Source organism: Ovis canadensis, chromosome 6, assembly GCF_042477335.2.
Source record: "Ovis canadensis isolate MfBH-ARS-UI-01 breed Bighorn chromosome 6, ARS-UI_OviCan_v2, whole genome shotgun sequence".
Classification (NCBI taxonomy): Eukaryota; Metazoa; Chordata; class Mammalia; order Artiodactyla; family Bovidae; genus Ovis; species Ovis canadensis.
In genome coordinates, this window is record NC_091250.1 from 97,330,440 (window position 1) to 97,343,043 (window position 12,604).

The window sequence follows — 12,604 nt, forward strand, 5'->3', positions numbered from 1 at the left end:
AAAATTAAAAGCGCCATTTGCACTTCTATATTTATGAAAGTTCAGTTATTAATTTGCTTATTATAAGACTCCACATTGTTTATAAGGACAATGGTTATTCTCTAATAATGTCTATGTAGCAGAATTAAAATTTACAATGTATGGCCAATGAATCATAATCTAATGAATTGACTTTGTTATTATGATTATATTTCTTAATATACATGGTTGAGATGAACAAATGAAAAGATAAAAAATAAAAAAAAAAAGACAGCCAGAATTTTTACAGACAACCTGGCACCATTTCAGACTTCTATATCCTAAATATTGTCATATGCTATGCATTTTCTTGGCACTGACATGTAAATCAATAGTCTGAACACAATTTAAAGAATTCTGCCTCCCCTTCCAATACATAAATCCCAACACTGAGCACTATTATGATAAGGCAGTAATTACCTGGTGGTGACTCTGTTGGGTCCTTTCCATCATGCAGTATCAGGGGTTCATCTTTCACGTACATATACCCTTTCTGGGTATGGTTTGTTTCGCTACCCACAGAGCTCTAACTAGTATTTACAGGTTGGAATGCCTGATCCACAAACATGAACTCACACCTAACACATCACGTAACGAGAATATCCACATCATAATAAAGGATCTGTGGGCTTCACACATACAAGGATATGCTGGTAAATATTTAACAACTTTCTCTTCTTGAGGGGAATTTATAACAATGCTTTGTTGTTGTCGTTCAGTTGCTAAGTCGTATCTGACTCTTTGCAACACCATGAACTGCAGCATGCCAGGCTTCCCTGTCCTTCATTATCTCAAATTCATGTCCATTGAGTCAGTAATGCTATCTAACCATCTCATCCTCTGTCACCTTCTCTTTTTGCCTTCAATCTTTCCCAGAATCTGGGTCTTTTCCAATGAGTCGGCTCTTCACATCAGGTGGCCAAAGTACTGGAGCTTCAGGTTCAGCATCAGTCCTTCCAATGAATATTCACGGTTGATTTCCTTCAGCAGCGACTGGTTTGATCTTCTTGCTGTCCAAGGGACTCTTTACCAGTATCACAATTTGAAAACATTAACTCTTCAGCGTTCAGTCTTCTTCATGGTCCAACTTTCATATCCATACATGACTACTGGAGAAACCATAGGCTTGACAATAAGCACCTTTGTTGACAAAATAATGTCTCTGCTTTGTAATACACTAAGTTTGTCATTGCTTTTCTGAAAGGAGCAAGCTCTTTTAAAAAAAAATTTCATGGCTGCAGTCAGTCTGTAATGATTTTGAAGCCTAAGAAAATAAAATCTGCCACTGTTTTCACTTTTTCCCCTTCTGTTTGTGATGAAGTGATGGTACCAGATGACATGATCTTAGATTTTTGAATGTTGAGTTTTAAGCCAGCTTTTACACTCTCCTCTTTCACCTTCATCCAGAGGCTCTTTGGTTCCTCTTCACTTTTGCCATTAGAGTGGTATCATCTACATATCTGAGATTGTTGGTATTTCTCCCGGTAATCTTCACTCTTCACTTCACTTTGTTCAGCCTGGCATTTCACATGATGTCTCTGCATAGAAGTTAAATACGCAGGGTGACAATATACAACCTTGAAATACTCCTTTCCCAATTTTGAACCAGTCAGTTTTTCCAAGTCCAGTTCTAATTGTCATTTCTTGTCCTGAACGCAGGCTTCTCAGGAGACAGGAAAGGTGGTCTGATACTTCAACTCTTTAAGAATTTTCCACAGTTTGTTGTGATCCACAACAAAGGCTTTCACATAGTCAATGAAGCAGAAGGGTTTTTTTTTTTTTTTAAGTTTCCTTGCTTTTTCTATATACAATGGATGTTGGCAATTTGATCTCTGGTTCCTCTGCCCTTTCTAAATCTAGTTTAAACATCTGGTAGTTTTTGGTTCATGTACTGTTGAAGTCTGTATTGAAGAATTTTGAGCCTAACCTTACTAGCATGCAAAATGTGTGCAACTGTCCAGTAGTTTGAATATTCTTTGGCAGTGCCCTTCTTTTGGATTGAAACGAAAACTGACCTTTTCCAGTCCTGTAACCACTGCTGAGTTTTCCAAATTTTCTAGCATATTGAGTGCAACAATTTAACAGCATCATCTTTTAGGATTTGAAATAGCTCACCTGGAATTCCATCACCTCGACTAGCTTTGTTCATAGTAATGCTTCCTAAGGTCCACTTGACTTCATACTCCAGGATGTGTGGCTCTAGGTGAGTGACCACACAATCGTGGTTAACTGGATCATTAAGACTATTTTTGTATAGTTCTTCTATGTATTCTTCCCACCTTTTCTTAATCTCTTCTACTTCTGTCAGGTCCATACCATTTCTGTCCTTTATTGAGCCCATCTTTCCATGAAATGTTCCCTCGGTATCTCCCATTTTCTTGAAGAGACCTCTAGTCTTTTTTATTCTATTGTCTTCCTGTTTCTTTGTATTGTTCATTTAAGAAGGCTTTCTTATATCTCTGTGCTATTCTCTGGAACTTTGCATTCAGTTAGTTATATCTTTCCCTTTCTCCTTTGCCTTTCACTTCTTTTCTTGAGCTATTTTAAGCCTCATCAGATAACCACTTTGCCGTTTTGCATTTCTTTTTCTTGGGAATGGTTTGATCACCGCCTCCTGTACAATGTTATGAACTTCCAACCATAGTTCTTCAGGCACTCTGTCTATCAGATCTAATCCTTTGAATCTACTTGTCACTTCCACTGTTTAATTGTAAGGGATTTGATTTAGGTCATACCTGGGTGTTCTTTGGAAGGAATGATGCTAAAGCTGAAACTCCAGTACTTTGGCCACCTCATGCAAAGAGCTGACTCTTTGGAAAAGACTCTGATGCTGGGAGGGATTCGGGGCAGGAGGAGAAGGGGACGACAGAGGATGAGATGGCTGGATGGCATCACTGACTCGATGGACTTGAGTTTGAGTGAACTCCGGGAGATGGTGATGGACAGGGAGGCCTGGTGTGCTGCAATTCATAGGGTCACAAAGAGTCAGACACGACTGAGCAACTGAACTCAACTGGGACTGGAACTTCACTGTTGCTCAGATAATAAAGAATCTGCCTGCAATGCAGACCAGGTTCAGTACCTGGGTCGGGAAGATCCTCTGGAGAAGGGAATGGCAACCCACTCCAGTATTCTTGCCTGGGGATTCCAGGCAAGAGCCTGGACTGAAGAGCCTGGCAGGCTACAGTCTGTGGGATCACAAAGAGTCGGACATAATTGAGCGACTAACACGCCAAACTCCCGAATGGCCTAGTGGTTTCACCTACTTTTTAAAATTTAAGTCTGAATTTTGCATAAGGAGCTCATGATCTGAGCCACAATAAGCTGCAGGTCTTGTTTTTACTGACTGTATAGAGCTTCTCCATCTTTGCCTGCAAAGAATATAATGAATCAAATATTTTTGTACTTATCTGATATAAACACTCCCTCTATGTCAGCTGCAAGCTACCAACACAATCTCATTCAGGTGGAAATGTTCTGAAAATTCTCTGTTATGTGCTGGTTCCAGTAACCACTATACACAGTTCATTATCCAGAAGCAACAAACCTCACAGAATGCTGGAAGACTTTTAAAGGCACCACTGAAGCACAAACATGGAGGCAACATTTTGATAGGATTAGGTGTCACTCTTCGGGATGCAGTTTTATGTACTGAATCAGAAATTTCTACATTGTTCTTTATTCCCAGTGACTCTTGTCAGGTGACAACAGGTTATAGATGTGACCCAGGGCACTCTGCACTACCTGTGACCGGGTATAAGCACAAGAGAAGAGGTGTCTTTCACCATGATGGCCAAGGTTACTGATACTGAAGAGCAGGAAGTATTTGAACTGCTTTCACACAGTTGGGGCAAGGAGAAATTTGTGTGGACCCGAGGTAAAACTCTAAGGGGCTCTCTTGTTACTTCTTTATAACAACTGTGAACAGAAAATGCTTACCTCCAAGAATGAAAGATTGATTCAGCCTACCAGTTAAACCACCATGATTTGCCAGGTTGTTGGTGATGGGAAGTCAGAATGGATGCTGGAGGAGGGAGAGGTTAAGAACTATATGAGGTCCTGAGATCAGCTGAGGGGCTACAGTTTGGTTCATAATTGGCTTTTTCTGTATTTTCCTTCATAATGAAAAGCATACAGAATCATGGAACAGATGCTTCTGGAACTTGTGTGGAAAAGTTGCTTTGTGTTGCAAAAAAAGTGGAGCATGGCAACCACAGAAATCTGTCTCACATATCTTCATCTGCAGGCATGGTAACTGACCTATAGATCTTAACCCTAACACCTCTAAAATTCATCATCATGTTTATACCAAGGCCATGGTTTGTATAGATTGAAAGTGAAAGTTGCTCAGTCACCTTTGACTCTTTGTGATCCCTTGGATTATATAGTCCACGGAAGTCTCTAGGCCAGAATACTGGAGTGGCTTTCCCTTCTCCAGGGGCTCTTCCGAACCCAGGGATTGAACCCAGGTCTCCTGCATTACAGGCAGATTCTTTACCAGATGAGCCACAAGGGAAGCCCAAGAATACTGGAATGGGGAGTGTATCCCTTCTCCAACGGATCTTCCTGACCCAGGATTCAAACCAGCATCTCCTGCATTGCAGGTGGATTTTTTTTTCTTTTTTTACCAACTGAGCTATCAGGAAAGCCCTTGCATAGATTACTCCCAGTCAATTACTGAACATGGTACTGATAAGATAGACACATTCCTATGAGACTCCTACAACAGCCGATGTTGGCTTGGGGACTCCTTGGCAGCTTTAGCAACCTCTCTTAGAAGTACACTTTGGTCTCAGATGCTGGCCTGCACCATCCTTCATCTTATCTCTATCTGGAACCAGATTTGCATCACAGTCTGACATCTCTCCCAGCTTCCTCTCATCCCTTCCTCTTTTTCCTCACAAGCATTCCCTTTAATAATACAATGTATATGGAATTCCCTCTTGACATAGGCTTCTTGGAGGATCTAAACTAGTCCAGGCATTACATCATAGACTGTTGTTGTTCAGTCGTCAAGTCGTCTCTGACTCTTTGTAATCCCATGGACTGCAGCACACCAGGCTTCTCTGTCCCTTACCAACTCCTGGAGTTTGCCCAAGTTTATGTCCACTGAACTAGGGATATCATAGGTACTAAGACATAAAATATATGTATATTATCTGCACTCATTTTTAACACATATCTGCAAAATAAGAATTAATACACATTTTATAAGTGAAACGTGACATTCCAGAAGGTTAACCACTGCACACATTCACACAAGTAACAAGTGGCTGTGGGAAGACTCACATCTAAGTCTCTCTGGCATGCAATATGTAGATCTTTCTATCTAAGCACTGAGTCATTCTACTGAAATGCAAAATTATTACCTCCCCAGAAAATAATTTGGGACAGGTATGGATATTACTGGGACTTCCCTGGTGGCTCAGACGGTAAAGCGTCTGCTACAATGTGGGAGACCCAAGTTCAATCCCTGGGTTGGGAAAAGTCAGACTTCTTCCACCATAAGAAAAAAATTAATATCTAGAATTAAAATGAGCTATTTTGAAAGATAGTGCATTCTTCATCACAGGAGATGTGAAAGTTTAGGCTGGATAAGAGTGGTAGGAAATTGGTAGGGAAACTTCAAGCATCAGCATGAGCTCTGAAGAATTAGGTTCTACATAGACTGTGAATGCTTATGTTGCTTGGTATTTACTTGAACCTTCACAGATGAGTCCTTGATAGATACGAAGCTCCTCCAAAGTGACTGGAGTTTAATAATACATTCCTGGAAATTATCTCAAATGCCATAGAAATAGTTTCATATAGACTAATTTTTTCCCTAGTATTTGTTCCCTGTTTCCAATAGCTATTTAAAAAGTATCAAGTATGCCTTTTTCTTCATACATCAATTTTAGAGAATTCCAGAGATTAGAAAGATCTTAGAAATCTGCTCAAGTCCATTTCCTTTATAATCACTGAAGCTGACCAAGAGTTATCAAATCAAAGATTATTCTATTCTTTCAATTTAAGATTTTTGTTTTAGTTGTTTTTAAGAAGCAAGGTATAGAAATTTTAGACTGATATTTGTTTATGTCTCACTTTTTCCCAAAGGGTAAGAATTTCCATGAAGTTACCTACCAGTCCCTAACTAACTACTTGCATCCAATGGTAGCATTATCCTTAGACCAATAATCATTTGTCCAGTAGACTCATTGAGACCAAGAATAATTTGCTCAAATCATTGGTAATTTGTTAACTCTTGGTAATTTGGAGTATTTGGGTGAGAACTAAACTCCTAATACTTCAGTTAATTACAGTATGCTGTATGTTACCATAAACTGTTCTTTTTTGTTTCGCCATTAAAAACTTCAGCAATGCTGTGTACATATACACACACCATTCTATCCCATCAGGAACTGAAATAAACAAACAAAAAAATTGAAAGAGAAAGGCAGGCACATCTAGTACAAGGTGAGTGCACATCCTTTTGGAGTCAAAGATATTTGCCACCTTAAAGGTATGATTTAGGCTAACAGAAATGGCATTAGAAATCTGAATGAGAGAATAGCATTGGAATATGTATATTACCATATGTAAAATAGATGACCAGTGAAAGTTTGATGCATGAAGCAGGGCACTCAAAGCTGGTGCCCTGGGACAATCCAGAGTTTGGGGTGGGGAGGGAGGTGGGAGAGGGGTTCAGGATGGTGGGACAAACGTGTACCCACACCCATGGCTGATTCATGTTGATGTATGGCAAAAAACACCACAATATTTTAAGGCAATTAGCCTCCAATGGTGCACGGGGATGATCCAGAGGGATGATGTGGGATGGGAGGTGGGAGGGGGGTTCATGTTTGGGAGCTCATGTATACCCGTGGCGGATTCATGTCAATGTATGCCAAAACCAATACAGTATTATAAAATAAAATAAAGTAAAAATAAAATTTAAATAAAAAAATAAAAAAAATAAAAATTAAAAGAAAACTTGAATGCTCAAAAAATTTAAAAAATGTATTGCTTAAATAAGTTTTTAGAACACTTTATAAATTATGCGCTTAGTATACACTATGTATTCATTTTGTTTTTCAGTCGCTAATTCATGTCCAACTCTTTGCAACCCCATGGACTGCAGTGCTCCAGGATTCCCTGTCCTTCATTAACCCCCTGAGTTTGCTCAGACTCATGTCCATTGAGTTGATGTGGCCATCCAACCATCTCATCCTCTTTTGCTCCCTTCTCCTCTTGCCTTCAATCTCTCCCAGTATCAGGGTCTTTCCCAATGAGTAAAGGAGATTGTCACTAAATATAAAAATGCAACACATGTCCTCTTATTTTGTTTCTTTTAGGTTCTGAAGAATGTTGACATTTAAAATGTTTGTTGTAAATAAGGAAGCTTCTACTGACAACAGGATATAATCTTAGCTTCCCAAACTTGAATCAGAGTTCATGGTCTGATATTTACCTAAAATCATATTCATCATCTTAGTTGATTTTTATTATATGTTGTCATGGCTTTTCTCTGTGATGATGGAGGCAATCCTAAATCAAAAGAAACCTGCTGCAGCATTCTGTCTCCCTGACACAGCAGAAGGGCTCCTCTGAGAGAGTTATATTATTCTGCATGTCTTGGTAATGTAACATTTTCATGGTAGCAAAGCCCTTTTAGGATCAGACAATGTCTAGAATGCAGAGATGATAGAAAAGATCATTTAAAACTGACAAATAAGTACTTTTATTTTGCTTTCTGAGAAACATTTTTCAAAAGAAATATTCAGTGATCATGATTTTCAAATACAGTAGATCTGTCATGTTTCCTGGATATAAATTTTGATAAGAAATTGAGGCATACCAAACGTAATATTTAGCTTGCTGAGAAAATGCAAAACATGTGTAGGACATTCTATTAAAGGCAGACATTTTAGAAAGATCTTTAATTGTATAGTAATTTTCTGTAGGTTCTTAGAAAACCCAACCAAAGCCAAAATATTAGCTTTTATTTTTATTGTGTTCTGGAAATATTACATTAGCACTTCCTTGTATCTTTGAAATAGTTTTAAAGTTACCTGAAAAACTATCAAGACTCTCTAATGGCTGAAAACAGGAAAAATATTCATTCCCAATCCTTCACACCTCTTTGTTTCTATCTCCTTTTCCATGTAAATTTAGTTTGTCCATTCACAATAAGCTGATTATGGGAACTGGACTGATCCTCTGGTTATGGGATTGGACAATGGAATGTGCAGGCTGAAGTGCAATTGGGTTTATTCTCACCCTTCAGTCACAGGGCAAATGAGCTCATATCTAGGCTAGCCTGCTGGTCTCTGATAGAAGATGAGGGGCATGTGAAACAGAGCCAAGGTGTACCAGTATATATCAACCAGTCCACATAAGCATGAGCAAGCCCAGTCCAGATTAGCAGAAACACATATGAGCTTTCACTTAACATTATATTCTACTTTGATTTATCATATTTGTGACAGATAAAGTTATGTCAGGCAGAATGGTCAATAATGTGGATAATAATGCTACATATATTATACACATATTTCAGTTCAGTTCAGTTCAGTTCAGTTGCTCAGTTGTGTCCAACTCTTTGTGACCCCATGAACTGCAGCACGCCAGGCCTCCCTGTCCATCACCAACTCATGGAGTCCACCCAAACCCATGTCCATCGAGTCAGTGATGCCATCCAACTACCTCATCCTCTGTCATCCCATTCTCCTCCTGCCCTCAATCCTTCCCAGCATCAAGGTGTTTTCAAATGAGTCAGCTCTTTTCATCAGGTGGCCAAAGTATGGGGGTTTCAGCCTAAACATCAGGACTGATCTCCTTTAGGATGGACTGGTTGGATCTCCTTGCAGTCCAAGGGACTCTCAAGAGTCTTCTCCAACACCACAGTTCAAATGCATCAGTTCTTTGCTGCTCAGCTTTCTTTATAGGCCAACTCTCACATCCATACATGACCACTGGAAAACCATAGCCTTGACTAGATGGACCTTTGTTGTCAAAGTAATGTCTCTGCTTTTTAATATGCTGTCTAGGTTGGTCATAACTTTCCTTCCAAGGAGTAAGCGTCTTTTAATTTCATGGCTGCAGTCATCATCTGCAGTGATTTTGGAGCCCAGAAAAATAAAGTCTGACACTGTTTCCACTGTTTCCCCATATATTTGCCATGAAGTGATGGGGCCGGATGCCATGATCTTAATTTTCTGAATGTTGACATGTTTGGAAAGGACTAAAAATAACTTCGAGCGACAAATCAGAATTAAATATATCTCAAGAGTGAGAAGGAGTTATAACACCAAATAGGGATAAACGTTTTCCTCGAGAGAAGGGAGCAGCCTTACTGGCATGACAGAATGAAATACTTTCATAAAGACTAAAGGAAACAGTGGCATTGAAATGAGCCTTGAGAGAAGTCCGAAGCCAAACCATATGTTTCAAGTTAGCATTAGGCATTTATCTGGAGAGTGTAGCAAATAGCAAAATAGGTCTGGTCTCTGTCTAGACTAGATTAATCCATAGTAATTATTACATACTGAATTGAATATTTTATATTCAATTAGAAGACTGATTCAATTGGAAACAGTGTAGAGGTTAGGTATAAAATTTTGGAGAGCCAAGCTGAAATTTCTGGCATAACTTGTCATATTTTTGTGGCCTAAAGAAAGTCATTTAATCTCTCCAGTGTATTAACTGGGAAATGGATAATATCCCTCTGATGGATAGCTAGACGTGCAATGATTTCATCACTTTGGCCACAGTCCTGGCCCTAAAATCATAAAGTTGATGACAGTAGATGATATTTTCTCTCAAATTTAGGGAAACATAAAAGTTAGCATCCCTTCTTTGCTTGACTAAGTCAAGCAAACAGGGCACAAAGAAAACTAGTTGTAGCAGCTGTAGGTGATAAAAAGAAAGGAAGAATCATGGCCTGGCAGTATGCTTGTGAGAGGCAGGAATCAATCAGCTTAATTTCCTATTGCTATCCAAGAATAATGCTGTTAAATATTTCTTGGGAATGCCAAAGGGCAACCTTGGCTTCTCATCTAGGGAATCTGAAGGAGGCAGGGTGGCTAGGACAGCACTGAAGAGGGATTGTTTACCAGCTGAGCCAATAGGGAAGCCCAAGAATACTGGAATGGGTAGTCTATCTATCCCTTCTCCAGCAGATATTCCTGACCCAGGAATTGAACCACGTTCTCCTGCATTCAGGCGGATTCTTTACCAGCTGAACTACCATGGAAGCCCAGGACAGCCTGCAATAGTATCTAAAAGAGGGGACACTGGTAGAACAACCAACAAGAATGTGCTGTCCTCTGGTGAAGCAGACATGTGTGAGGCATCATAAGAGGCTGTGAGGTGGGGAACAGGCAGTAAGTATGGGAATTCTCAGACATCAGCTGGAATACAAGGATCTCTCAGAGAGGAAGGCAAAAATCTGACATTTCTTCCTTCCCAATCTCGCTACCGGGTGTCAGGCTGACCCTGTCATTATAGAATGCACTGTGAAGTGGATGTAGGATTGACTCTGATTTGGACTGGACTTGGATTTTTTTTTATCTGAAGGTGAATCTTAATTACTAGCATGGTACTGCTGATTCACCAAAATGCAGCTGGAGAGCTACAGTACCGGTATAATAATCCCTAAAGGCGTAGGAGAGGGAGACTTTAGAAAGCATGGATAAAAGAAATAATTGGGGAAAAAAAGAAATGTTTTAAATCATCATGGTGATTTATTGAGCTAAGCTTGTTCACTATACTGTTTTTTTCTACAAAGAAGTAATGAGCTATTAGTTGTTAAATCATTTAAAACAGTATATGGCATACAGTATTGTTTTTGTTTTTGATACAGTAAAGACTTAATACATAATTTAAGTTTTTATAATTTAAGTTTTTATAATTGTTTATTTGAATAAAAATATCAAATTTCAATGTGATTCAAAATAGAAAGGGCTGTACTGAATAATAACAATGGAAAATTACAAAGGCAAAGACCAGAGAGTCATGTGTCAAGCATCATTCTGAACCTGAATAGAAGATTCTTTTCTGGGGTCTTTAATTCCAGGATTCTAAGCTTGAATTATTTCCCCATATGGGAAAAAACCAGCTCTTTTTTTCTTTTTCAAAATTAAACAGACAATATAACTCTTCCTATATTTTTAAATGTAAAGAAACATAGATTATTTCTTTTTATTCTCTAAGAGCATCCACTGTTAAATCAATAACATTCATCCTTTTCATATGGAGTATTAGCTCCTTTTATCAAGCGCATGTCATAAAAACTAGCCTGTCAGTATTCATTCTTTGATGGCTCTTTCTTCATTTTTGAAAATGATACTGACATGAAATGAGTGAAACATCATGATAGTATAGCTAGAACTGTCCTGGCAAGGGACTAAGCTTTTCTATAACAATAACTTGCTTTCCTTTGTGCTAACTTATTTTGAGGTTTTGTATAAAGGATCTTAATAACAACAAAACAGACCAGAGATTAAGCAAAGAGCATTTCACTTTTTTAAGCACCTGTCATTTTCAGAAATACACGTATATATACACATATACATTTGTATGTGTATGTGCGTTTGTGTGTGTGTGTATAAAAATCGCATGACTCAGAGAACTGTATCTCATTTCAAACTTTAAGGGGACTAGTTTTGTACTTACATCTTGGTTGGTCATCTCCCAGTAGGGTCTTTCTCCATAAGATACAACCTCCCACATCACGATTCCATAGCTCCAGACATCACTCGCAGAAGTAAACTTTCGGAAAGCTATAGCTTCTGGGGCAGTCCATCTGATTGGAATTTTGCCTCCCTAAAATCGAAAAAGAATAAAAAAAATTCCCACATATTTCAAATGTATCTAGGGATACTTCTGCCTCACTGAAAAGATGTAGAAAGAGATGTAGCATTTTTAAGTGAATCTGTTTGACAGCATGCAGTCTCCTTTCACGTATCTCAAGCCCATAAGCACTTGTAGACTGACTACTAATTGGCTGTCCAGAAGGCTTCTAGTTTAAATTCTGTCTGACTGCTGGAACACATACAGGACCCACATCTCAATTACAGTATCAGGATGGCAACTTTAAGTGGGGAAAGCAGGCAGTAAGACAAATCAATAAGGTATACTTTCATGACTTGCTAACAGAAAGTAAAGGACTCAAATTCCCAGGGTATCACTTTTTCCTTTAATATAAGGATTGAAAATAGAAATTCTTGATTGCTGAATGCAATCCTGAGAAGTTTCAAAGTTAGTAAGACAAGCATGAAAATCAGATATATTAAAAAAAACAAAACCTCAGATATACTTTCCCTTGACACTGTGCAATTTCTTTTAGACTTCTATTTTTTATTGTCATACTCCTGTGTGTATTTGATCAAACTGCTTAGTTTTAAAAGTAAAAGGCAAGTATCTAAATTAGAGTCAATTAAAAATTATTAAAATTAGATTATGGGGGAACACTCACAAGGTTATCAAGTTTGGGTTTTTACATGACATTTGGTAAGTTTTCTCTTAGTTTACAAAATAGACAATTTTATATCTCACCCCTTTCAGTGTAAACTCTTTTCTCTTAAGTTTTAAAAGAAGGAAAATC

General features: G+C 38.4%; 1 protein-coding gene across 9 annotated transcripts in view; it reads right to left on the reverse strand.

Annotated features, from left to right (window-relative positions):
• Positions 1–12,604, reverse strand: part of EPHA5 (EPH receptor A5) — a 408,801-nt gene that overhangs the window by 14,400 nt on the left and 381,797 nt on the right. For all 9 annotated transcript variants that reach the window (XM_069594218.1, XM_069594217.1, XM_069594214.1 and 6 more), the window contains one exon: positions 11,674–11,823. In XM_069594218.1, the coding sequence (XP_069450319.1) occupies positions 11,674–11,823 (150 nt within the window). The remainder of the gene's footprint in view (positions 1–11,673; positions 11,824–12,604) is intronic.